The sequence below is a fragment of the Myotis nattereri genome, assembly GCF_964212035.1.
Source record: "Myotis nattereri genome assembly, chromosome: 8".
Lineage (NCBI taxonomy): Eukaryota > Metazoa > Chordata > Mammalia > Chiroptera > Vespertilionidae > Myotis > Myotis nattereri.
This window is the reverse complement of record NC_138083.1, coordinates 58,682,523-58,706,783: the sequence shown is the minus strand read 5'-3', so window position 1 is coordinate 58,706,783 and position 24,261 is coordinate 58,682,523. Positions and strand designations below refer to the sequence as shown.

The following is a 24,261-nucleotide window of genomic DNA, read 5'->3' as shown; positions in this document are numbered from 1 at the left end:
TCAGTTTATGTTGTTCATTATATTCCACAAATAAGTGAGATCTTGTGGTATTTATCCGCTCTCCAGTTCCATCGGTGCTGTGGCAAATGGTAAGAGTTCCTTTTTCTTCTTCCTCTTCTTAAAGAATACCTTTCAGCATTTCATATAATGCTGGTTTGGTGGTGATGAACTCCTTTAGCTTTTTCTTATCCGTGAAGCTCTTTATCTGACCTTCCATTCTGAACGATAGCTTTGCTGGATAAAGTAATCTTGGTTGCAGGTTCTTGCTATTCATCTCTTTGAATATTTCTTGCCACTCTCTTCTGGCCTGCATGGTTTCTGTTGAGAAATCAGCTGACAGTCGGATGGGTACTCCCTTGTAGGTAACTGACTGTCTTTCTCTTGCTGCTTTTAAGATTCTCTCTTTATCTTTTGCTCTTGGCATTTTAATTATGATGTGTCTTGGTGTGGTCCTCTTTGGATTCCTTTTGTTTGGGGTTCTCTGCGCTTCCTGGACTTGTAAGTCCGTTTCTTTCACCAGGTGGGGGAAGTTTTCTGTCATTATTTCTTCAAAAAGGTTTTCAATATCTTGCCCTCTCTCTCCTTCTGGTACCCCTATAATTCTGATGTTGGTACGCTTGAAGTTGTCCCAGAGGTTCCTTACACTATCTTCATATTTTTGGAATCTCTTTTCTTTTTTCTTTTTCGGTTGGGTATTTTTTGTTTCTTTGTATTTCAAATCTTTGACTTGATTCTTGGGATCCTCTTGTCTACTGTTGGATCTCTGTAAATTATTCTTTATTTCAGTCAGTGTATGCTTAATTTCTAGTTGGTCCTTTTTCATGTCCTCCATGGTCTCACTATACTCCTTGAGGGATTCATTAAATTTATCGGCGGTTTCCATAAAATTCTTGACAAACCTTATAAACGTGGCCTTGAACTCTATATCCAGTCGTCTGCCCTCCTCCGTTTCTGCCAATTGTGACCTGTTTCTTTGTCTCCGCATTTTGGCTGCTTCCCTGTGTTGATAGAGTGGCCCTGCGCGCCAGGTGTCCTGTAGGGCCCAGTGGCTCTGCCTCCCCAGTTACCTGGGGTGGACACTCTTGGTGCACTCTTGGTGCCTTGGTTGTTGTAGGATCACTGGGAGGAATTGACCTCCAGGCCAATTGGCTGTGGGAAGCAGCTGTGTCTGAAGTGGGAGAATGGTCCCCCTCTGACCACTGGGTACAGTGGCTCCTGGATCTAAGGAGGTGCTAATTCAGCCCCTGCCTGAGGCCACACAGCCGGAGCCATGAAGAGGCCCAGCTGTGAAGCAATGCAAGCCGCTGCGGGGCCTTGGGCCTTCTCTTGGAAGTTCCGGGTCTGCTTGGCTGGGCTGTAGTTAGGTACATTCACATGCAAAACCTCTGCTGCAGCCTGGGTGGGGCGGGGTCTCAGGGAGTCAAAAGGGCGGAGAAAGAAGCTATGGCTGATTCTCCGCGAGTCGCGCATCTCAGTGTCCCGGTAACGGCTGCAAGCACCTCTGAGGGAAATCCACCCTCAAGTTCGCCCGCTGCCGCCTGACAGAGCAGCCTCTCCCCGTATGAGTCCTGGGTCCCCAGAGACTTCCCAGAACCGGAGTTCAGAGCAGTCGGGAGCTTGTGATTCAAAAAGACAGCCGCGTCCTCAGGTGCCACCCCCTTTCCGCGCGCGCGAGCCGCCGCCGTACCTCTGCACTCAGCCTCCGCAGCTCCTCTGGCTCTCAGCGTGCTTTTCTTTTCTTCTAGTTGTAGAAATTACACTCAGCCAGCCTTTTTGTTGTTCTGGACGATGTTTGCTCCGTCCTTTGGGATATTTTTCAATTGTTGTGGGGGGCGACTATTTCCCGGTGTTTATCTATGCCGCCATCTTAGTTTCCGTCCAAGAAGACTGCTCTTGACTCCCATTCTTAGTAGCCATTCAGACATCCCCATTTTGGTGATTGAGGAAACTGAGATACAGAAAAGTTTAGTGATTTTTTTCAAGGTCAAATGATTGGTCAGTGGTACAGTCAATATTTGTACCTATTTAGTTTGACTATAAAATTCAAGTTCTTAAAAACCATGAATTGTGCCTCTATTATGCCAGCCTTCTTTCTTGAAACTTTTTGTATTTAAAGCATAACAGCCCTAACTGGATTGGCTCAATGGATAGAGCGTTGGCCTGTGGACTCAAGGGTCTCAGGTTCGATTCCGGTCAAGAGCATGTACCTTGGTTGCGGGCACATCCCCAGTAGGGAGTGTGCAGGAGGCAGCTGATCGATGTTTCTCTCTCATCGATGTTTCTAACTCTCTATCCCTCTCCCTTCCTCTCTGTAAAAAATCAATAAAATATTTTTTTTAAAAAAAAGCATAACAAATGGCTTCAAAGAAACTTTTATTAATAGTATTAATTTGAAAAGAAATAAAGAACAAAAGAAAAATAGTATTAATTTGACAATACTATAACTAAAAACAGTCTTGCTAATAATAGCAACCTCTTGACTCATCCTAATACAATCAATTCTTCATATCTGGTCATGTTTTTCTGTCATAAAATGATATCCAAAGCAGAATAGCACTGTATCCATGAAACATAGGTAAGTCTGACCCTTGATTCATAGTTTCAGTTCCTTCATAATCTGCCCTTCAGTACACCTAACCTGCCCCAAACACCAAGGTCTCATGCTTATTGTCACTCAGCTCAGGGTTGATGGCCTTGATCAATATACCACGTTATCTTCAGTAAGAACATTCAGAAGCTTTACTTACTTCTAGAAATATCTGCCTCCAAAGAAATTTAAAACTGAATTAGTGATAACAAATATACTCATGATCTCTCTAGAATAGAGGTTCACTTGGGAAGGAAATGGAAGCTAAAGTCTGAATAGTTTTCTAGGTCCGTAGATTGTTACAGCTAGATATATTCTAGGTTTAGGTTATTCTGACCTTCTCTGCCATAATTGGACATGGTGTCTGACAGTTTCAGGGGGCTCAAGGGCCTCCTAAGATCCATCCAAGGACCATGTTCTCCTGCCTCCAATTTGGTTACCATATTGATTTTCAGCAGGTGGTTAATCAGTAAATACTTTGGATCATTTTGTGAATAGCATTGTTACATGCAACCAACAAACAACACATTTTTGTTAGACACGTACCATCTGCCAGGCACTGTGGTAGTCACGGTGGATACAAAGGAAAACCAGGTGTAATCCCGCTTTCAAGTTTCCATCAGAGAAGGAAGCACGAAGGCAGAGAGAGGCATGGCAGCCCAGGTGTGTACCAGACGCCACAGAGAAGCCTGAAAGGGTTTTATAGCACAGGAGATATTTGAGTTGGTTCTTGGAAAATGGGTAGATGTGTGGAAGCCACTCACGTGACCATTCATGAATTCAAATTTTGCTCATTAGAATCTTACCCATTCCTTTTCAAAGCTACTTGAAAATCTCAGGAGATTCCGCTGAGGATGGCAAAGGAAAGGGTCTTTATTTCAAATTTTCACTCCCGTTCTTGTCAAACCATGTCTACATTTGATATTTCAGACTATATTCTGTGATCCAAGATAAGACGGGAAGCTACAGCCTTACACAGCTGATTGGCATTCTTTAGACTTTCTATGCGATGGTGTAACAACAGCACACAGACGCCAGGGGGCAATGCAATTTCACTAAAATCGTAGGAAGTGCTCACATCTCATTTTCACTAAGAGCATTTACAACATCCTGGTGTCAAGGTGACAGACATCCTTAAGAAACAAAAGAGTTCTGCTAAGGGGGAAAAGGTGCATAAATCCTTTCCTTGAAAGCTTCCTGAATTGCCATTAAAATTGCCTTTCAGCATGTGCACAGCTGAACATTTTGCAATATTCCTTGCAAAAGAATTACTTTTCACTTTTTCTTAATACAGTTGCCTGATATTTCTAGCCCTCTGCCTAAGAAATGGTCATCCTAACCAACCCCCAGATAGTCTGAATCATATTGTTGGAACTTTCTCTGCCCAACTGTGGGTTCTCCTCCCTCGTGCCCATTCAGCCAATCCAGCTGCACCTTTGGCTAGACCTGCGGTTCCCTTTAAGGTAATTCAGGCTGTGTTTTGTTTCCCCGCTTGGCAGCGCCAGGTGTCTGCCCTCCCTTGGCCCCCAAGGATGAGAGATCAAAGGTGTGCCTACATCTGCCTCCTGGCCAGCTCTTTAATCAGTTACATGTTCAAAAGGTACAAGTGCAGTATTGTGCACTTAGGGAGGGAGGATACATCAGAGAAGTAGAAACAGGCAAAATCCCAGAGTGTTTGCACTCACTGAAATGACACGAGCCATATCTGTCTACATAGTAGCCCTGCCATTTGGCAGTGTTTTCATTTAAAAAGAACAGGAACATTATGGGTAATTGGTAATCCTCCTTTCTTTGAGTGGAGCTCTTCTGAACTCATTTAATGAAATATTATACATGGACCCATTTGATGACTAGTGTTAAGTAGAAATATAACAAGGCAAAGGAACATACTTATTAAGTTGTAAAATGGAAATAAAAGGACAATTATTGATACCTATAAGGACATGTTCAGAAATAAATTATAAGAACATTTATTTCACTTACAACAAAAATGACAGATCAAAACCTTAATGAAATAGAGCAGAAATGTTTTAAGAAAGACTATTTCCAATAGATCATCTATTTTCCACATCCACAGGACTAAATAACTGGGAAAATGCATTTTCAAAAAAAAAAAACAGTAGAATACTAATTAGGTATGAAGAAAACAATTCTTCAGGCAGTGGGAATGGAGGGAACAGACTCTTTAACCAGACATCAGCCCTAAGGCATGCAACTGGTCAGTCCTCCTTTGGATGAAGGGTTATAAGAAAAAGCTCACAATCTAGTTAGAAATTATTTCTAAACTTAAACTAAGGAATAATATAAACAATTTGAGCACCCCAACTTTCTCTAGACGCTCAGGAAAGCGCCCTGATTTTCACCAAAGACATAAATGTGAGCGGGCACTGATTGGTTTTGTTTTGGGGTGTTTTTTTCTCTGCACTCCTGTCCCACACACACCCAGCAGCAACCTTTCGCCTCCTCTTCTGTGCACCAGGTTATGAAAAGGAACTTCGGCAACTTCAGTTGTGCTGAGCTGCCCTCACAGACAAGGCAGGAGCAGGGGCTTAATATCATGTCACACCGTCTTTCCCAGTTACAGTGGCTCTGAGTCCAAATGTGCACCGCATGTGAGAGAAGAATCGTGGCACAGTTATTAAAGGTTGTGGTAAGGAGAGAATCCTTATCAGCTGCATCAAATATTTCATTCATCTACTTAACAAATATTTGCTCAGCACTTGCTTTGTCCGGACACACTGCTGGACTCTGGGAATTCAGTGATGATCAAAGAGTCCTGCTCTCTGTTCATCAGAGTTTACAATCTAGAGGTGGAGACCAGCATTAATGAAATAATCACAGAGGTAATTGCTCTGAAAGAAAGAAATACAGTTCTTGTGGGAGACTTTACTGTAACAATGAAACTCACCTACTGGGTCAGGGAGAGCTTTCCTGAGAAAATTTTTGTAAACTGAGAGCTGAAAGGCCAAGAAGGGTGAGGAGATGTTAATGTTTCTGTTAATATTAATATCATGCTAATATTCAGAGAACCAAAAGAGTCGTATGGCTGTTGAACAGAAAGCTAAGACATTAGCTGTACGGTGAGGTCAGAATTTAGGCAGAGGTAACTGTTTCAGTTATCTGTCACTACGTAGCTAGTATTGCCCCAAAGTGTAGTTCAGCAGGTTAAAAACAACTACTTTATTATAACCTGTGATCATATAGGTCAAGAATTTATTTATTTTTTTAAAAATATATTTTATTGATTTTTTTACAGAGAGAAAGGGAGAGAGACAGAGAGTTAGAAACATCGATGAGAGAGAAACATCGATCAGCTGCCTCCTGCACAACCCCCACTGGGGGTGTGCCTGCAACCAAGGTACATGCCCTTGACCGGAATCGAACCTGGGACCCTTCAGTCCGCAGGCCGACGCTCTACCCACTGAGCCAAACCGGTTTCGGCAAGGTCAAGAATTTAGACAGGGTTCAGCTGGGTGATTCTTCTGTGCCACATTCAGCAAGAGGTTGGACTGGTCTAAGGGGTCCAGGATGGTATTATTTACAGTCCTGGCACCTTTGTTTCAATGTGTAGGAGTGTAGGCTCAGCTGAGACGGTTGAACAGAGCACCTACAAGTGGTACCTCCAGCATTGCTTCAAGACTTCTCACGTGGTAGCTCAGGGCTCCCAGGGATAGTGTCCAAAATATAAGAAATCATAAGTTCTGGGCCCACATACTTGCAGAGATCACTTATTGGTCAAAGCAGCCACCGAGCCCTCCCAGATCAAGGAGAATGACAGGCAGCTCAGCACAATTGAAGTTGCCTAAATTCCTTTTTATAACCCTGGTGCAGAGAAGAGGAGGCTGCTGGGCGTGTGTGGGCACAGGAGTGCAGAGGAAAAAAAACAAAACAAAGACAATCAGTGCCCACTCACATTTATGTCTTTGGTGAAAATCAGGGCGCTTTCCTGAGCATCTAAAGCAGCGGTTCTCAACCTGTGGGTCGAGACCCCTTTAGTGGTCGAAGGACCCTTTCACAGGGGTCGCCTAAGACCATCCTGCATATCAGATATTTACATGACGATTCATAACAGTAGCAACATTACAGTTATGAAGTAGCAACGAAAATAATTTTATGGTTGGGTCACAACATGAGGAACTGTATTTAAAGGGCCAGAAGGTTGAGAACCACTGACCTAAAGGAAATTGGAGTGCTCAAATTGTTTAAATTATTCCTAAGTTTAAGTTTAGAAGTAATTTCTAACTAGATTGTGAACCTTTTCCTACTGTACCCCTTCATCCAAAGGAGGAAGGACTGGCTGCTCACTTAGCGCTGATGGCTAGGTAAAGATTCTGTTCCCTCCATCCCCACAGCTTGCAGAATTGCTTTCTTCATACCTAATTTGTATTCTACTGTTTAAATTAATTGAAATTGGAACAGTTTCAATTAATTTAACAGTTTCCATTTCTAGTAGGCTATGGTTCACCCTCAGTACACAAATTATTTAGCTTCCTCTGTAAAGCAAAATATACTCACTCCTTCTAAAGCCTTCCAAAAAATCTTATCTCTTTATGGCATGAAGTTTAAGTTTGAGATTCAGGTTCTCACCATCTAAATAAGGTCCAGGGGCTGACGAAGTTCCTTTGATATAGTTCTCTAGTACAGTTTCTCTCAGTATGAAGATTTGTGAACTAAAAAGAAAAGGCATCTGTTCCACACACAGGCTAATGATACAGAGATGACATTGATGCAATGAGCACTTTCATTCAAAGAGTAGAGGAACAAGACGCACATAGCCATCACAGGTACATAGCAATTCTGAAATTCTTACATTGCCAGTTCCTTAACTAGAGGGCACAGTCCCACTTCCTGGGAATGATTCTCTGCAACTCTTGTCTCCACCCTACAAACTCTTGGTTGCACCTTCTGAGTTGTCCTGTTTGTATAATGTCTTAGTCAACTCAGGCTACCGTAACAAACTACCGTAGCCTGCATGGCTTAAACAACAGATATTTATTCCTCCCAATTCTGAAGACTAGAAGTCTGAGATCAGGGTGCCACATGGTCAGGTTGTGGTGAGAACGCTCTTCCTGTCTTGCACTGTGTGCTAGCATGGCCTTTCTTCAGTGTGTACACGTGGAGAGAATAGTATCTTTCTCTTCCTCTTCTTATAAGGGCACTATTCCCATCATGGGGGTCCTACCCTCATGACCTTATCAAACTTCATTACATCCCAAAGGTCCCATCTCCAAATACCATCACTGGGAATTAGTTAGGACCTCAACATATGAATGGGGAGCGGGGAGCACAATTCAGTCCATAAAACATAAGAAATGGTATTAGCAGCTGTATAATCTTCTCAGCCTATTTCCTGACCATAGGAGATGGGGGCCTTTAAAAACTCTTTCACTTTGAACTACTTCTGCCCATTTTTGTCCTAGCTGATAATGCCTCCACTAATACACTTCTCTTAAAATCTTTCTGGACTTCCTTTGAATCTTATTAGACTTTACTCCTTTAGACAAAACACACATCCACAATTCTCCTCAATATAGGTCCTTCTTTGGCCTGTGCTCAGAATCAGGCTGCTGTGGAACAATACCCTTAGGATTCTTAGAAGCCCTCATGTCTCTGTATAATTTTATGAGGCGCACACTTAAATATTTCTAAAATCATATGAAAGGGTCTTACAGCCATACCCTTAAGATGATTTTCACCTCAATCAATTTCTTACTTTGAGAGACTTTTGCCTTTAAAAAGACTAGAAATGTGAAACCCTTTTACCTTTTTCTTTAGACTGACAATTACTAGCTCTATATTTTCTCTAAATGTTGTTTGAAAACTGAGCAGTTCTTTTTTAAACTTGTCTTTATATTTTATTATATACAACTATTTAAAAAAACTAATTGGCACTTTAATCATTCTGCCTAGAAATCTTCTCACTAAAATCTAAGAATTCATTAAGTATATTTTCTACTTTCCATGTTACTACAGGTCATAATGTTGCCAAACTTTCTGCCACTACATCAGAAAAGTTGCATTTTCTTTCTATCTCCAAGGTCAGTTTTTTCCTGCCCTCCCAGCTTTCATCAACAGTCTCCTCCAGGCCATCCAGCTTCTTCCCTCAGCTGATGGGGTTTATCAAAACGTCTGCACCCAGCCTCTTCATCAGAGCAATCTCAGACTTCTAACCTGGTATCTCGGGGTTCCAAGCGGGACTGATCCAACAGACGAGAGGAAGAAGCTGTCTGTTTCATAAAGCCTGGGAGAGACCCTGGGAGAGCATCATTTCCACTGTATTTTAATGGTCAAGGCAATCAGAGAGCTTGCCTGGATTCAAGAAGGCACATAGCCCCCAACTCTCTATGGCAGGTGTAGGGAGGAACTTGTAGCCATACTTATCCTGCCAAGGGTGACATCGTGAAGACTTTGCAAGTCATGTTAACCTTTTTTATCTTTATCTTAGAAATTATAAAAAGCCATTTAACATTTAATTATAACATATAATTGTACTTGCTTTGGAAAAGATCACTCCAGCTGCAGTGTAAGAATGCACTGGAAGGAGGTTATTAAAAACTGAATGGCTCTTTCTTAGTTCCTCTTTCTCAATTCTTAGCATATAGAGTCATGTGAACATGGCTATGATAATTTGACTTAGGGTGATGACAGTAGAGGTGAGAACTGTAGATTCTACAGATATTTGGATATAAAATCAATTAGCTAATATTCCTTGAAGTCCATTTAGAACATTATCTGTCTCCAACTAGTTGATAGACTACTTCTTAGGTACCTTTTTAATATTATAATCCTGAAACCTAATTAACTACTGTAACTTATGTATATTCACTCCACACTTCAATGTTCACCTCCATGAAGACTGGCCTCTGAGTAGAAACAGACAGTAGTCATTATAATGAAATCTGGGAACTCTAGTCAGCAATATCCACAATTAAGATAACATGTTTGAAGTACATTTGCTGGAATTAATAAAATTCTCTTTTAGGATACCTAGAAATACTTGGTAATGATAATATTTATTGAGTATTTACTCTATGCCAGGCACTGTTCTAGTCAGGGGAGTTACAGCAGCAAGCAAGGCAGAGCAGGTAGGTCTCTGCTCTCAACTCTGCTTAATTCTAATGAGGAAAATAGATATAAACAAGGAACCAAATGATAAGTCAATGAGATAATTCTACCTAGTGATGACTGCTATGAAAAAAATAAAAGAGAAAGGTGGTCAGAGCAAGGGTGGGGAATGTCTGGCCTTCAGGCCATATAAGGCCTGCAAAATCATTTGTTCTGGCCCTGCCAAGGCATTAGGGGTGAGTTAATTAAATCTTTGACCATAAGTAGCAGGCTAGTTTTTAAGTTGATAATTTTGTATGGCCTGCAAATAATGTTATAAATATCCAACTGGTCCTTGGCAGAAAAAAGGTTCCCCACCCCTGGTCTAGAGAGTTATTACTGAGGCTGCTCTAAATACAATAGTCAAGGAAGAACTCTCCATGGAAGTGACATTTGAAGTAAAATATGAAAGAAGAGAAAATGCTAGTTGTAGGCAGACTGGCAGGTTGGGGAAGAGCATTTAAGCCAAAAGGAGTAGCAAGGGCAATAGCCAGAGGTAGAAAGTCATTAGCATTGCAAAGAACAGAAAGAAGACAGAAGTGACTAAAGCATCCTATATAATAAAAGCCTAATATGCTAAGTGTTCGGTTGGCCAGTCAGCCTTTCAACCAATCAAAGCGTAACATGCTAGTGGTATGCTAAGGCTGCTCAACCGCTCGCTATGACATGGAGAGGGCAGATGCTCCAACCAGTAGGTTAGCTTGCTGCTGGGGTCCGGCTGATTGGGACTGAGCAAGATGTGCTGGGCACACCCTGGAGCCCTCCAACGGTTCCTCCCCAGCTGGCCAAACTCCCGTGTCTCTCCCTGGCCCTGATCATGCATCAGTGGGGTCCCTCTGCCTGGCCTGTGCCCTCTTGCAATCCAGGACCCCTCAGGGAATGTCAGAGAACCGGTTTTGGCCCGATCCCGCAGAACAGGCCGAGGGACCCCACTTGTGCACGAATTCGTGCACCAGGCCTCTAGTCTTAATAAAAGAGAAAGTCAAGTGAGATGAAGTAGAATAAATAGGAAAATAAGCAGGGATATGTCACATTGGGCCTTGATGGCCAGGGTTAAAGTTTTGATTAGTATTTCAACAACAACGAGGTATCGTTAGAGGGTTTTAGTGAGCCCTCATCATTCACACTTTAACCTGACCCTTTCTCCTAAGAATTATTTTAGATCAATTAAAATTAATCATTAGGTGAGAGTGGAAGGAAAGACGGTGAAGTAACTTTGGAATTTGAGAACTGCTGCAGAAAGCATTTCTGGTTAGTGATTGGCTCTGACTTGTAGGAAGACAATGGACATGGTCTGCATGAATCTCCCACAAGATTAGGAATTTTACTACACTAAAGATATTGAATTGAGGAAAGAACAGTTTGTTTTTCTTTTCTCTCTTTTGTTTTTTGTTGGGTGTTTTTTTTTTTTCTATTTTTCAAACACTTCTGCAAACTATGAGGAATTAAATGTGGGGTGGGAAGGGTAGGATCCATTGTGTGTATATACATATGCGTATGTGTTATGGCTCACCCTGAATTCCAGGCAATGTCACTGTCAGCCAATCACCAGATAATGTCTATTGTGTGTCCTGCAAGTCAGCAGTGCTACGTGTAACTTTTCAGCATCAACATTAATCATTTCTTAAATATTCAAACTTATAAAAATGATTCCTATTATAAGATAACATATATATTTTCCCTCATTCTATAATTTTTTGTAAAATGTTAATATTAGCTATCCAACTAGATTTAGCTACTTCTTTATTTTCACTATAGCATAGTTACTTGTAATATAAAGGCCTATCCTACTATTTAAAAAAAAGCTTAATTTGAGTTTTTAAAAAATAAGAACAGTTCATATGGAGCTAATGAATCACTAAAGTTTTTATTAAGATAATCTTTATAATTAGAGTTCTAAAGTCAGACTTTTATTTTTTTTTAACTTATCTTTTCCCCCTTACCCAACAAATGCATTGCTGGGCTCTGGTCCATCACCACCCACATTTCCTATAAGAATTTGTTTAGATTTTCTTGCTTTGCTTGCATAGTGCCTATTTCTACATACTGATTAGAGTGCCTTGTCCTTTCACTGTTGCTATCAACATGGTTAAACACAAAAACAAAGATGGCTGGGGGAAAAAATCAATATTTTGACCTGGTTTCCTGTATAAAGATTCTACAGTTTACAAAAGACAGGATCATTGTTTAACAAGCCAATGACTCATACCTCTTGGCATAGTCACCTGACCAAAAGGATGCCAAGTCTGTTTAGGTTGTGTTCTTAGTTGATTGTCAATGACTGTTATTTCCAAGGTGACCTATGTACAGTATACTTTTGCATATGACAGGTTTAAAAGGTTTTGAAATTACTGGCAAAATAATAGTAAATGCTAAGCTTATTCACATTCAGCTTGTTCAGTTAAATTATAATCCTTTTTGTGAATAACTCAGAAAGTATTTTGAAGACTGAGATTTTCTTTTCTGGGCCCGAGTAGAAAGAAACATCAGTTAAGATAATGCTATGCTAGACCTGGTTCTGACCAGGTTGGGAGAGCCAGTTGTTACATTTTTCAGAAATTTTGTGAGTCCATTATTAAACACAGCCATTATTACAAATTAAATCATTTAAATTTACAATTAAATAAATTAAATTAAAAACAAAGGTAATAGCTCTAGCCGGTTTGGCTCAGCCCGCAAACTGAAGGGTCCCGGGTTCGATTCCAGTCAAGGACACGTATCTCGGTTGTAGGCTCAATCCCCAGCCCTGGTAGGGGCTTGTGTAGGAGGCAACCAATTGATGTGTCTCTCTCTCTCCCTTCCACTCACTAAAAATCAATGGAAAAAATATCCTCAGGTGAGGATTAACTAAAAAAACAAAAAACACAACAAGGGTAGTAAATACCTAAAAATCTTTACATCATAATCATCTAACTACATTTTGCTATCTATACTCTTATGGTTGTTTATATCTACTGTACTTGAATAATGAAATACTGTACAATGGTGTTGCTACTGCTCATCTCTTCTCAACTCCACGTTCAGTGACATCAACCTGGTAGTTTGAAATAGGTCATGGTGGGAGTATTTGCATAGTGTTGAACTTGAAAGAGTTTTACTTTAATGACAATAATTTATATGAACATAAAAAATAGTTTAACAATAGATCATATAAAAGGTGTAATGATAATAAATTTATAGGGAAAAGAGCAGTTGGGGCGCTACTCAATGCATGAATTTGTCAAATCATGGTTGGTTTGCTGGCTGTGGATACAAGTGTTTGACCAAAATCAACAGAAGCATTATGTGAGAGTCAATTGGCTATAATAGAACTTGCAACAAAGAGTACTGTATATTCTATTATTATTTGTAGATTGCATACTACACATCATTCATATTAGCAAAATTTATAATAGCACACATACATATAGTATACATACTTTTCCCCCTGAAGAGTCCCTTGTTAAACACTGAGCAGACACTAGTAGTTCTGCATGAAACATGAAATTCAACACGCAACTTGAAATTTATGATAGAGAGCAAGTTTGTCTTTTTGTGAACATAATCTGCTAAAATCAGAGTGTGTTCATGCTGAAGCCCATTTGGTTTACCAATTTTGTCTCCATTTTTTAATTTGAAACTCCTCCAACTTCAAAGAGAACCGGGATGTCAACCAAAACAGTAGACACGTTTGCTCGGCCTACAGTGTCATGGCCATCACAGAGAATTCGGGGAATATTGTCTATTTAAAACTATTACTTACAAAAGGAAACTTTTAAATCAAATCATCGGAGCAGGTCTAATTTATCTTAGTTTTGCAGTTTTACCTTTGGATTCACCCAAAAAGCACAAGGGTAATGTGCACTTGCTTCCTGAACAATTTGGCATGCTCAGATAGTCCTCTCTCTGTCTGACCCGCAGGGAGTGGGACTGCCTAACACTCAGACCAGAAAACGCCTGCAACCCAACCACCCCAAAGAAGGGGGTTGCCAGATCACACCATGGTTTTTAACCACCTGTTACATATTTCAACAGAAACCCTGCTCCAGCATATATCAAAGAATCTCTATACACAGTCATAAATAAGAAGTACTAGACATTGGTGGCCTATTGTATGAAGTTTTATTAATCCATTATCCAGCATGATTTATGTACAGAAATAATCAGACAGACAGATTGGCCTTTGTTTCACCCAGGAACATGTCAGATCATTTTCATGAAAACTCCCTTGAATGATTTTCCTGGGGAAATGAAGACACCCATGATGTCTAATCACAGACTGAAAGTTACTTAGTTCTTAAAGTCGACATTTGTTTAGTTAAATTATCAAAATGCCAGCAAAAAAAAAGTCCAGATCTGAAGCATGTGTTTGTTAAGAGAAGACTGGGAAAGGTATTTTGGGTCCATTATATAACTGCCACTTTTTGTTTTTATTCAAGGTGTCATAAAACTGAGTTCTGCAGTTGAAGGTATGTTTTACAACCACAAAATCAGTAATGTTTTGCTTCAAGGTTGCATAGCGTGGCTTTATAGCTAGTAAGCTTCTGTGGCAGTGGTGTCTGATGCCATGTTCTAATTGCCAGCTATTGCCATTCCGTCTGTGTTTCTCCTCGTTCTGATCATTTTCTGCCACAAGTCTCTCCACCCTCCACAAGTGGCATGAACGCTCACCCGAGAAGGCAGCATTTACGAGCGAACATATCTGTTTGTATTTTCTGATGTGATTGCCTCAGATCCAGGGCTCTGTAGGGATCCCCTGGCCCTCCAAAGGCCTTCTTTGAGGCTGGACATTGGGTCTTATCAGGAGCCTTGCCCCCAATCTTTCAGCAGAGCCTTCTCTAGAGCGTTTTGGTCCCTTTATGCCAACATAGCAGACGTGATTGCCCAGGAATATATAGGCCCGTAGTCATCAAGGCTTCCTGATGAGAAAACCAAGTGGCTAAGGCATTTGCCAGGCTCAAGTGCAGGTTCTTCCCGAGCTGTGTGACACCCAGGGGGGATTTCGAGGCCCAGCTTCCTCTAGTATTTTCCATATTATCCCTATCGGGCAAGTGGCAGTCCCCGTTCGTTATGCATTCAAGAAGCTGAGAAGAAAAGGAAGAGGGATTTGCAGACAGAGGAGAATCATTGGGGAAGAAAAGACACATAGCAGCATTTTGCTGAGAAGCCCCAAGACTATTAAAAATACCTCATTGTTTGAAATGGTTCATTGGTTATTGGCATAAAGTTGATTCCCTTGCCCTCATAGACGCATATAATCTGAAAGTAGAGAATGTGTAATTTTCTCTTTTTGTGAGTTTCTGTGTTTGTTTTGGGATGTGTGTGTTCTCATCTATTGGGAGTTTGTCAGTCATGCTTCGGAGGGGAGGCTCCTTGGAAGAGGTGGTGGGGTTTAAGGTGAGTCTTCACATTTAAAGGGCGATGTGGCTTGATGAATGGGCAATGCATGGAGGTGGGGAGTGGGAAAATGCAAGGGGGATTGGAGTGGTGAGACCATCCGCTTGACTCAAATAAAGGATTGGGAGGGCTGGCGTTCCAAGGTTGGAGGATGAGAAAGGGGCTCAGTAATGTACCCATTGGGCTGGCAAGTCCGTAGTGGGGGACTCTGCCTTCTGTAGGTTTAGTACCATCACATTTTTTTCAAAACCAAGTTTCAAAGGCAATATTTCTGACACACCTGGCAAGAAGCATGCTGCTCCTCTCAGGCGAGGCAAGGACCAGGAGCAGGTGCAGGCCGTGGTGCTTCCCGGTCGAGAGGGAGGAACACAAGGATGTCGCCTCCAGGAGCCAGTGAGAGCAGGGGGCACGTTTCGGGCCTCTGCGAGGCTAAGCAGGAATACACCTTCCCCAAGCTCGGTAACACGCAGTTGTATTGAGAGGCTATCCAAACCGCTCCGTGCCCGACAAAACATAGAAGTGGCAACAAAAGCAAGCAGGCCCATGAGAAAGACCTTGCGGGCAGAAACTCCCACGCAAGCGGGCTCCGAGTTTCAGGTCACTATCTGTAGAATTCCAGATAGCAGTTGGTCCACTCCGGCCTGTTGGATGTTTTATCAAGAAATGGCCTTGAAGTCGGAGCTTTCCATTGCCTGCTTAGCTTAAGCACAGTATTCCACTTACAACAAAAGGACAGAAAAACAAAATAAATTTTGTAGAAAGCTACGAGAACATTCGACAATGTAAAAACGATTCTTCAGCTATAACTATTGTTCTGTTCATTATCTTGCTAGTAACTACTGTTATTACTAGGCAGCATGGCCTATCTGAACCCCCAAAACAGGTATATGGTCTCCAGAGAAAGATGAGAGTAAGGAAGAGTGAGGGCAGGAAGCAGGCTGACTATTGGGGGCTTTTTTAACAGCCTCCTCATCACCTCCTCTGAGTCACAGGAAGTTCTCTGAAGTGGCCATGGATACCAGAGGACCACTTCAACTGCCGCTTGAGCATCTTTTGGCAGCTGATTGGCTGAGGGCTGTTGAAGGCTTGGGAGCATGCTCTGCTGTAACTGTGTTAGAACATGTGTGTTGCAGGGGCCGCCTGGGATGCAGTTGTCGGCCGGGGTGTGTGTGTGTGCTCAATGCATGCATTCTTGGTGCATCTGGAATGTCAGATTTTTGACAAGCATGCTCAGTGAAATGTATGTCGGATACTCTCTCTTGATTCCAAATCAAACCTCAGATGGTAGTCCCTGCAAATATTTAGCTAATTCCTGTACTTGCTACTTTCCATCTGTGGAATGAACTCAAGGCATCGTCACACAACTTCTCATGTCAAGGAATATGCAAATCAGTGGCCGGATCCACTGCCAGAAATGAAACCTATTTCTTTTTCTTCAAAAGTGACTCTGTTCTGGATTACCCTAGAACTCTGAAAATAGCATTACTGTTGTAGGTGCGTTATCCTTTCCCTTTCTGTTCTCTTTTTGAAAATAAAACTATTGTCAGCGTCATAAGAGAAAATCAACAGATTCCAGTTGCTCCTTCCTACCAAGTAGTTTTGCTTGCAGTTTTATTCCTTTGCTTCTTCTGAAGCAGGGGTGCCCCCTTCAGCATTGTGCAGCTTCACATGAGCCTTTAAATTCAGCAGGATGAAAAAGCCTGTATCACATTAATGGTAAGATTAAAGTGAATTGTCCTTCCACATTATAAGACTTAAAATTATACTTAAACAGAGACACACATCGATGCTTCACTTAGTTTGAAATATTTGAATGGGGAAAAACAGGTTGGAAAGAAAGAACTGCAGTGAAGAATCCTGGAATCTAATTTTAGATTGATAAGCCCAAACTCTGAGAAGACTGGTGTAAGGGAGAGACATCCAGACAGCAAACTGAGCGGCAGGGGAGATAGTAAGGGCAATGGCAAGGAGAGAAAAACCATCCCAGGGCAAGAATTCTAAATATTCCTCTTAAAAGGGATTTTTCCCCTTGAAATTGAGCAAGGAGGGAGAAGGTGGAGGGAGGGACACATATTTCCACAGGCAGGACCAGTGCGGCAGCCTAATCGAGGAAAAATGAAAGCAGAGGTCACGGAAGAGCTGAGTCACGCCTGATTAGAATTGCTCTGATATTCCGAAGGCAGCTATTTCTTTCCAGGGCGGGAGGGCCCAGCCCCAACCAGAAGCTCTTTATCCAGCATATGAGGAGATGAGTTCAGACATGAGGGGAGTGGGGAGCATTCGGGCAGGGAGGCGGCAAGTCTGAAGGGCAAGATGAGGCAATGGAGGCTGATGACAGGCTTTGCAGCTGATACCCAAGTTGTGTTCCGTGATGAGACTTGTCTCAAAGGTGATTTGTTCCTACCTGGTAGGTAGGTAAGATTCCAACATGACATCAAGTTCTTTTCAAAGCCTGTATGAGGGAATGAAGTTTGACTTTAGCCCTTGCCCAACCCCCAGGCTATCCCCCTTCCCCCCCCCCCATCCCCCCTGCCCCCCGCCTCTCAGTGGGGACGCTGGGGGTTTCAGTTAGCACTAGAGGAGAATGGGTGAGCGTCAACAGTAAAACCTCTGTGAACAACTGTGATTTTATAAACAAAAGCTCCCCTGACACGTGAAGCTTCTGTTTTTCTTTAGCTTCTTGTCACTCCATTTTATTTAGATATTTAGATATTTAGATATTTTTTGAGTGTCTTATTTCTCCCTGATAATGGTTCATGAACCATCAAAGCAGGGGACTTGGGGCTGTTGTCACATCCAAGGTGGTGTTTTTGATGACCTCATGGCCTCAGACCCAGGAATTGCAACAAATCCTCAAATATGGGAAAGATTAATCAAGTAAAATCGTGATGCAATTTTTGTTCCCATTTTCAAAATTCACAGCTGTAAAAGTAGCGCTGCTTTTTCTGTTGCAACGCTCTGACCTAACTTCACATGTGTGCTGAGGAGTGGGATACTCATTTGCTTTGCTTAAATTCTATTTTCCATATGACATGGGATGAATCCCAAAATACCCTTGTCTTAGTCTGTTTAGGCTGCTATCACAAATTGCCCCACCTCCTAATACCATCACCCTGGAGGTTACAATGTCAACATATTAATTTTAGTAAACACAAATATTCAGTCTATAGCAACCCCAAATGGTTTTAACCTTTAAAAAGTATTCTAAATGTATTGATGTCATTTCCTCCCCAGGTGAATTTTATTTTTGTCACTGTCTTTCTACTTTTTAAGCAAAGCTATATGTTCATTTGTCAGGTTAGACTGTGGTAAACCCCATTAACAAATAGATAGCTGATTTATTACTATTTCTAGTAATAAATTTGGAATGACATTTCCACATTTTTACTATTGGAATTAAAACAAAACCTCTTTACAGGCCTTCAAGCCAGATTGCTACAGAGAGGGAAGGGCTTCCTCCAGGGAAGGAATTCCTCCCCATTCCAAAACCCAGGGTGAAATGTGAAGGAGGGTCAGGAATCTAAAAATGCAGTATTGTAGAAACTGAAAACAAGACTGGAGAGAGTTATCTCTGCAATTAAAAACAAAAACAAAACACAAAACAACACAGACTTTCTGCTTACAAGGCCAGCCTGGAAGCTGGATCATCCTACGAAGCAAATAAGTGTTCCCTTCTCAAATGTATTTTGCAGAAAATTGTCATTATACTTTTGGCAAAATTTTCCTATTACATAGCAATGTCTCTGAGGAATGAGAATTAAGTTGAAAATTTACCAAATAGCTTCTTAAAACTAGGACCCTCCCGAAATGGCAAAGATGGGGCAATGTGACCCAGAAACAAGGTATGCCTAGTTTGTGGTCTTGCTTAGGATTACCCTTGCCTCAGATAGAATTGACCTTGAATAACTATTGGCAGCATTTCAGAGCGCTCTTTTTTTTTTTTTTTTTTAGGTTTTCTTTCTTCCCGTCCTCCCTTCCCTCTCCTCCCCCTGTATCCCAGCTGCACTCCTCTGTTTCTACACATGCAATAGAAGGCATGGAATTGGGGTTGGGGGGCCATCAGGCAACAGAAAGCCAACCATTGTTTGGCAAGTAACCACTTATAGTTTTGGCAAGTAACCATTATTTGCCTTGGTGCCCTCACCAATAAAAAGGGGATCTCTATTTCTTAAGGCTAAACAAGCTGATTTAACACAGTAAATGGCATACAGGAAGTGCTCAATAAATTCTTATTCTCTTCTTTACCTTTCCTCTTTCTCTGCTGACTTCCCTGCATCTCTCCCTTTTTACAGCATCCAAAGATCTGGCAAACAAATGATCATTCCTCTAGGATTATGTCATAGCACCACTGAAGTCAGTTTCACTTGGGGCAAAGCCATAGATAGACAAACAAGCAACATAAACAGTTGCTTCTCCACTTTGAAAGAACTTAGAGGGAATAGAGTTCCTGATCACCTTGCTGGGAACCATGACATCTGTGTGGATCCAGGAGCAGTCTCCCAGGTGAACAGTGCCAGGCGCCAATCACAACCCAAACCGGGGGTGTTTCCATCAGATGGAATGTCCCCTCACCTGCTCTTCCAGTCCTAGGGGGTGGTGTGGGGGGTTAGTGAGGAGAAGAGGAAAGGTTTTCAGGCTAATCCAACAGTGTTAGATAAAGACTGATTTCATCAATATTAATGTTTTTTATGAAGTCGATTATAAATTCACTGTGTTTCTGAGTGTGCCATTTGTCAACACTGATCAAGAATATGGAAGTTTTTGAATTAAGAGAACTAAAGTGACAACAACCACAGATATCCAGAGAGCAGCCTTCTGTAGCCAAAAACTAATACGTTTGTGCTGAATAAGCAGCCTGGAGTACCTACAGCAAATTAGCATAACCCAGAAGACAGTTTACAGCTAAAGCACCATAACCTCGCTTTCACTACCCTCCCTGGGGCAGGAAATAAAAATTTATAAATCAAAGGCAATCTGTAAAGGAAAATCTGCCAGTTGAATCACTGATTTATTTTCTTTTGTTTGTTTTTTTTAAGAGTGTAATGTCTATATGTTTGTTTTTATTATTTTTATCAATCTACTGGAAGTTTTCAATGTAAACAAAGTTCTTACTTTAAAAGAATAACAACTGATTAAGCTGCCTAAGAAGGCAGCTTTTAAGGCCTGTGGTCTAATTAGCAGTCTTCAAGGCTAATGTAATAGTGATAGCAAAGCCCCTTTTGTACTTGAGTCCCAAATTCAGAAAATGGCCTTTACATTTTCAACCTAAAATGATAGTCTGAAAGCAAAAAAAAATCTATATATATAAAAGCCTAAGCAACCATCCGACCCTTCAACCATTCTTCCAGTAGCTATGATGCACAATGACCACCAGGGGTCAGACGCTCAATGCAGGAGCTGCTTCCTTTAGAAAATCCACCCTAAATTATTTCCAACATATTACAGTGATCCACATCCCCATTAAATGTGTTTTCTGTAAATATTTTGAAAGATTTTTATCATTTTTTTGTCTAAAGTTAAATTTATGTATGCAAAATTTACTCAGGTTGATTAGCTGTGATTCCTTGGTAATCAAACCTATATAGGAAACCCTCACAAAATAAAAAATAAAAAAATTTTAAGCCACAAAGTATCTTCAGCCTGTCAGGTGTGGCTCAGTGGTTGAGCATCAGTCCATGAACCAAGAGGTCGCAAGTTCTATTCCCAGTCAGGGCACATGACCAGGTTGCAGGCTTGATCCCCAGTAGGGGGCGTGCAGGAGGCAACCAATCCATGATGTTTCTCTGTTATCACTATTTTTATCTCTCTATCCTTCTCACTACCTCTCTCTAAAAATCAATAAAAACATTTTTTAAAAATGTAATGGAGCCCTAGCCAGCTTGGCTCAGTGGATAGAGCGTCAGACTGCAGACTAACAGGTCCCAGGTTCGATTCCAGTCAGGGGCCCATGCCTGGGTTGTGGGCTTGATATCCCCAGGAGGGGACGTGCAGGAGGCAGCCAGTCAATGATTCTCTCTCATCATTGATGTTTCTCTCTCTTTCCCTCTCCCTTCCTCTCTGAAATCAATAAAGGTATATTTAAAAATAAAATAAAATAAAAATGTAATGGAACTTTGTTAATAGTTTAACAATAAGTGATGCTGACATAATATTAGTTTATAACAGCATTTAATTAAATTTTTATTAGTTTTGATTTTGCAGATTTATTCATGGTTTAATGACAGCGTCTCTTTTCCAAGACTTAGGTACCTTATCCTTTTGAAAACTCATAAGCCACAGCATGACCCCTACAGTGCCGAGGACACACTCATAGTAACACCTGTTCGATGCCCTCGCAGGATTGCTGTGGGGTTACATGTGGAATTGCTGTGAGTGAGGGGAATGAAAAGCCATGTCCCTCAGGAAGCGGGAGGTAGAAATCGCTGCCATGAAACCCGCTGACGGGGAGGGCCAGGCTCTGCGAGGCAGCTCTGGCAGATCCCAGGGCTCAGCCTTGGATCTTCCTTTTTGCATATCCGTGTGTAGTGGCTAGACTTTGCTTCTGGAAGCATCTGTGAAAATCATTACTTTGTATTTTAGGGCAGGGAGGAGGAGTACCCAGTGACAGCTGCCTGGGTCTTTGTGCTCTATTTCTTGGAGTTTAGTTTCTTTTCTTTTTTTTAATATATTTTATTGATTTTTTACAGAGAGGAAGGGAGAGGAAGGGAGAGGGATAGAGAGTTAGAAACATCCATGAGAGAGAAACATCGACCAGCTGCTTCCTGCACACCCTCTACTGCAAATGTGCCCGCAATCAAGGTACATGCCCTTGACCGGAATCAAACCTGGGACCCTTCAGTCTGCAGGCCGACACTCTATCCACTGAGCCAAACCAGTTAGGGCCGGAGTTTAGTTTCTTTTGCTCCTGAGGTATTGCCTAGTCTGCTTGAGCTGCTATAACAAAATACCAGAGACTGGGTAGCTTAAAAAACAGACATTTATTTCTCACAATTCTGGAGGCTGGCAAGTCCAAGATCTAAGTGTCAGCAGGTTAGATGTGTGGTGAGAGCTTTTGTCTTTGTCTTCAGTTGCAGATGGCTGCCTTCCTACTATGTTCTCACGTGGCCTTTCTAGATGGGGAGAAAGAGACAAAGAGACAGAATCAGAGAGATCTGGTGTCTCTTCTTCTAAGGGCACTAATCCCATCATGGGGACCCCACCCTCATGACCTCACCTCCCAAAGGCCCCATCTTCAAACAACATCACATTGGGAGTTGGGGCTTCAACATATGCATTTTGTGGGGACACAAACATTGAGTCCATAACCGGTACCCTTGGGTGCATATGGCCTCAATCAGATGTAATACAACCAGTCCCTCCTGCTAGTTAAACAGAATACATTTGAATTAAAAGGGAGTGGGTATTCTTCATCTGTGAGTTTCCCCTGTTCTTGTAAATAGTCTTTATCATGACATTTGGGGACATATTGAATCTTAAAAAATTAAAGTTTCTGTGGAAGGGGAAAATAGACTCTCCCTTGTAAGGAAGGTAAAGGTTAAAGTTTGTGGGATTCGGCGGGAAGTGAGCATGCAGCCACATAGGGGAGCGCGGCTCAGAGAAAATGACACAGCAGAAAAGGGCCGGCAGCCTTGCCAAGCAGTTTCCTTTGACATTCCAGAGGCTCGAGCAGCCCTTCTGGTTTCCTGGAATGCTCTCACTCAGTCATCATGTGGTGGCTGAGGAAAATCCCTGCGGCACCCATGGGTGACCTGGAATAATACCTCCTCTGCCCCTGGAGCAGATGCCCCGTGATGTACACAGAGCGCTGGCAGGCTCGGTGGCACAGCCAAGGACAAAGTGGCCAGTTGCATGCAGGCTCACTCAGTGGCAGGGTGCCTCAAAGCCACCCTCACAAAGGGACAGTTCACACCCACGTCACCAGCGCCCACTGTCTCCCAAAGAGGCTGCCAGACCAGAAGGCAGGGACTGACATCAGTCAGGCTTGTTCTGTGTGTCACGAGGAAGGTGGAGCAGAGGTGACTGGGGGAAGTCTGGTTTTCCCTCAGCACTGGCATTTCATTCATCTCATCTCAAATGCTGTCACTCACCCGGAAAGGTCCGAAATGCGCCTTCCTTCCGCTTCTGAAGCAACGGGATGTGGCAGCAGCTGTCTGGGTGATATGGAAGCTGCCCAGGAGGAGGGAGGAAAAATACCAGGTCTGACCAGACGGGTCAGGGAATGCAGGCAGCCAGGGGGAATGGGAGCATCCTTGCTGAGGCCGGGTCATGCCCTCCGGCTGCTGGGAAAAGTTCCATCAGCTGGGCAGCAAAGAGAAAGGCCCTCCTGTTATAGGGGACTTCCACTGTTAGCAGAGCATTGAAGAACTTCAACAAGAGATGTTATTAGCTGAACTTAAAATAGGTTGAATGTGTTATTGGATACCTTATTTATGTGAAGCCTGGAAATAGGAGACGGGGAATATCAAAGATGGTGCAAATAGCTATTCATTGCAATTTAATAATGCTAACTACAATTAATGACAATCTATAATAATAATCTATAATAATAAAAGTGTAATATGGTAATTAGGCCAGACGGCCGAACAGCAGAACGACTATCTGGACAACCTTCCGGACTACTTTCCGGATGAAGCCCGGGCAGCTGCGAGGGCCTACTCTTGTACGAATTTCGTGCACAGGGCCTCTAGGTAGTAATAACACCACTAACCATTTACTTTGTTCTGGGTCCTGTGCTAGGATCTTGACATATATTATTTCACTTAACCTCTCAACAGCTGTATCACAGAAGCGAAGTTAGCACGCCGTGTTATAAACAGGGCACGGACTCAGAGATCACACATCATTGATGTTTCTATTTCTCTATCCCACTCCATTCCTCTCTGAATTCAATAAAAATATATTTAAAAAATAAAAGTGTGGCCGAAACCGGTTTGGCTCAGTGGATAGAGCGTCGGCCTGTGGACTGAAAGGTCCCAGGTTCGATTCCGGTCAAGGGCATGTACCTTGGTTGCGGGCACATCCCCAGTAGGAGATGTGCAGGAGGCAGCTGATTGATGTTTCTCTCGCATTGATGTTTCTAACTCTCTATCTCTCTCCCTTCCTCTCTGTAAAACATCAATAAAATATATTAAAAAATAATAATAATTAAAAAAAACAAAAGTGTGACCTCGGCCTTTTGGTCTTAGGTTAGGCAC

The 24,261-nt window shown here is 42.0% G+C and overlaps 1 protein-coding gene across 15 annotated transcripts in view; it reads left to right on the top strand.

Annotated features, from left to right (window-relative positions):
• Nucleotides 1-24,261, top strand: part of DLGAP1 (DLG associated protein 1) — a gene marked incomplete at its 5' end in the record, with an annotated part of 616,937 nt that overhangs the window by 529,551 nt on the left and 63,125 nt on the right. For 8 of the 15 annotated variants that reach the window (XM_081097406.1, XM_081097408.1, XM_081097410.1 and 5 more), the window contains one exon: nt 14,110-14,139. The exons of the other annotated variants lie outside the window; for them this stretch is intronic. In XM_081097406.1, the coding sequence (XP_080953532.1) occupies nt 14,110-14,139 (30 nt within the window). The remainder of the gene's footprint in view (nt 1-14,109; nt 14,140-24,261) is intronic. 15 annotated transcript variants of the gene reach the window in all.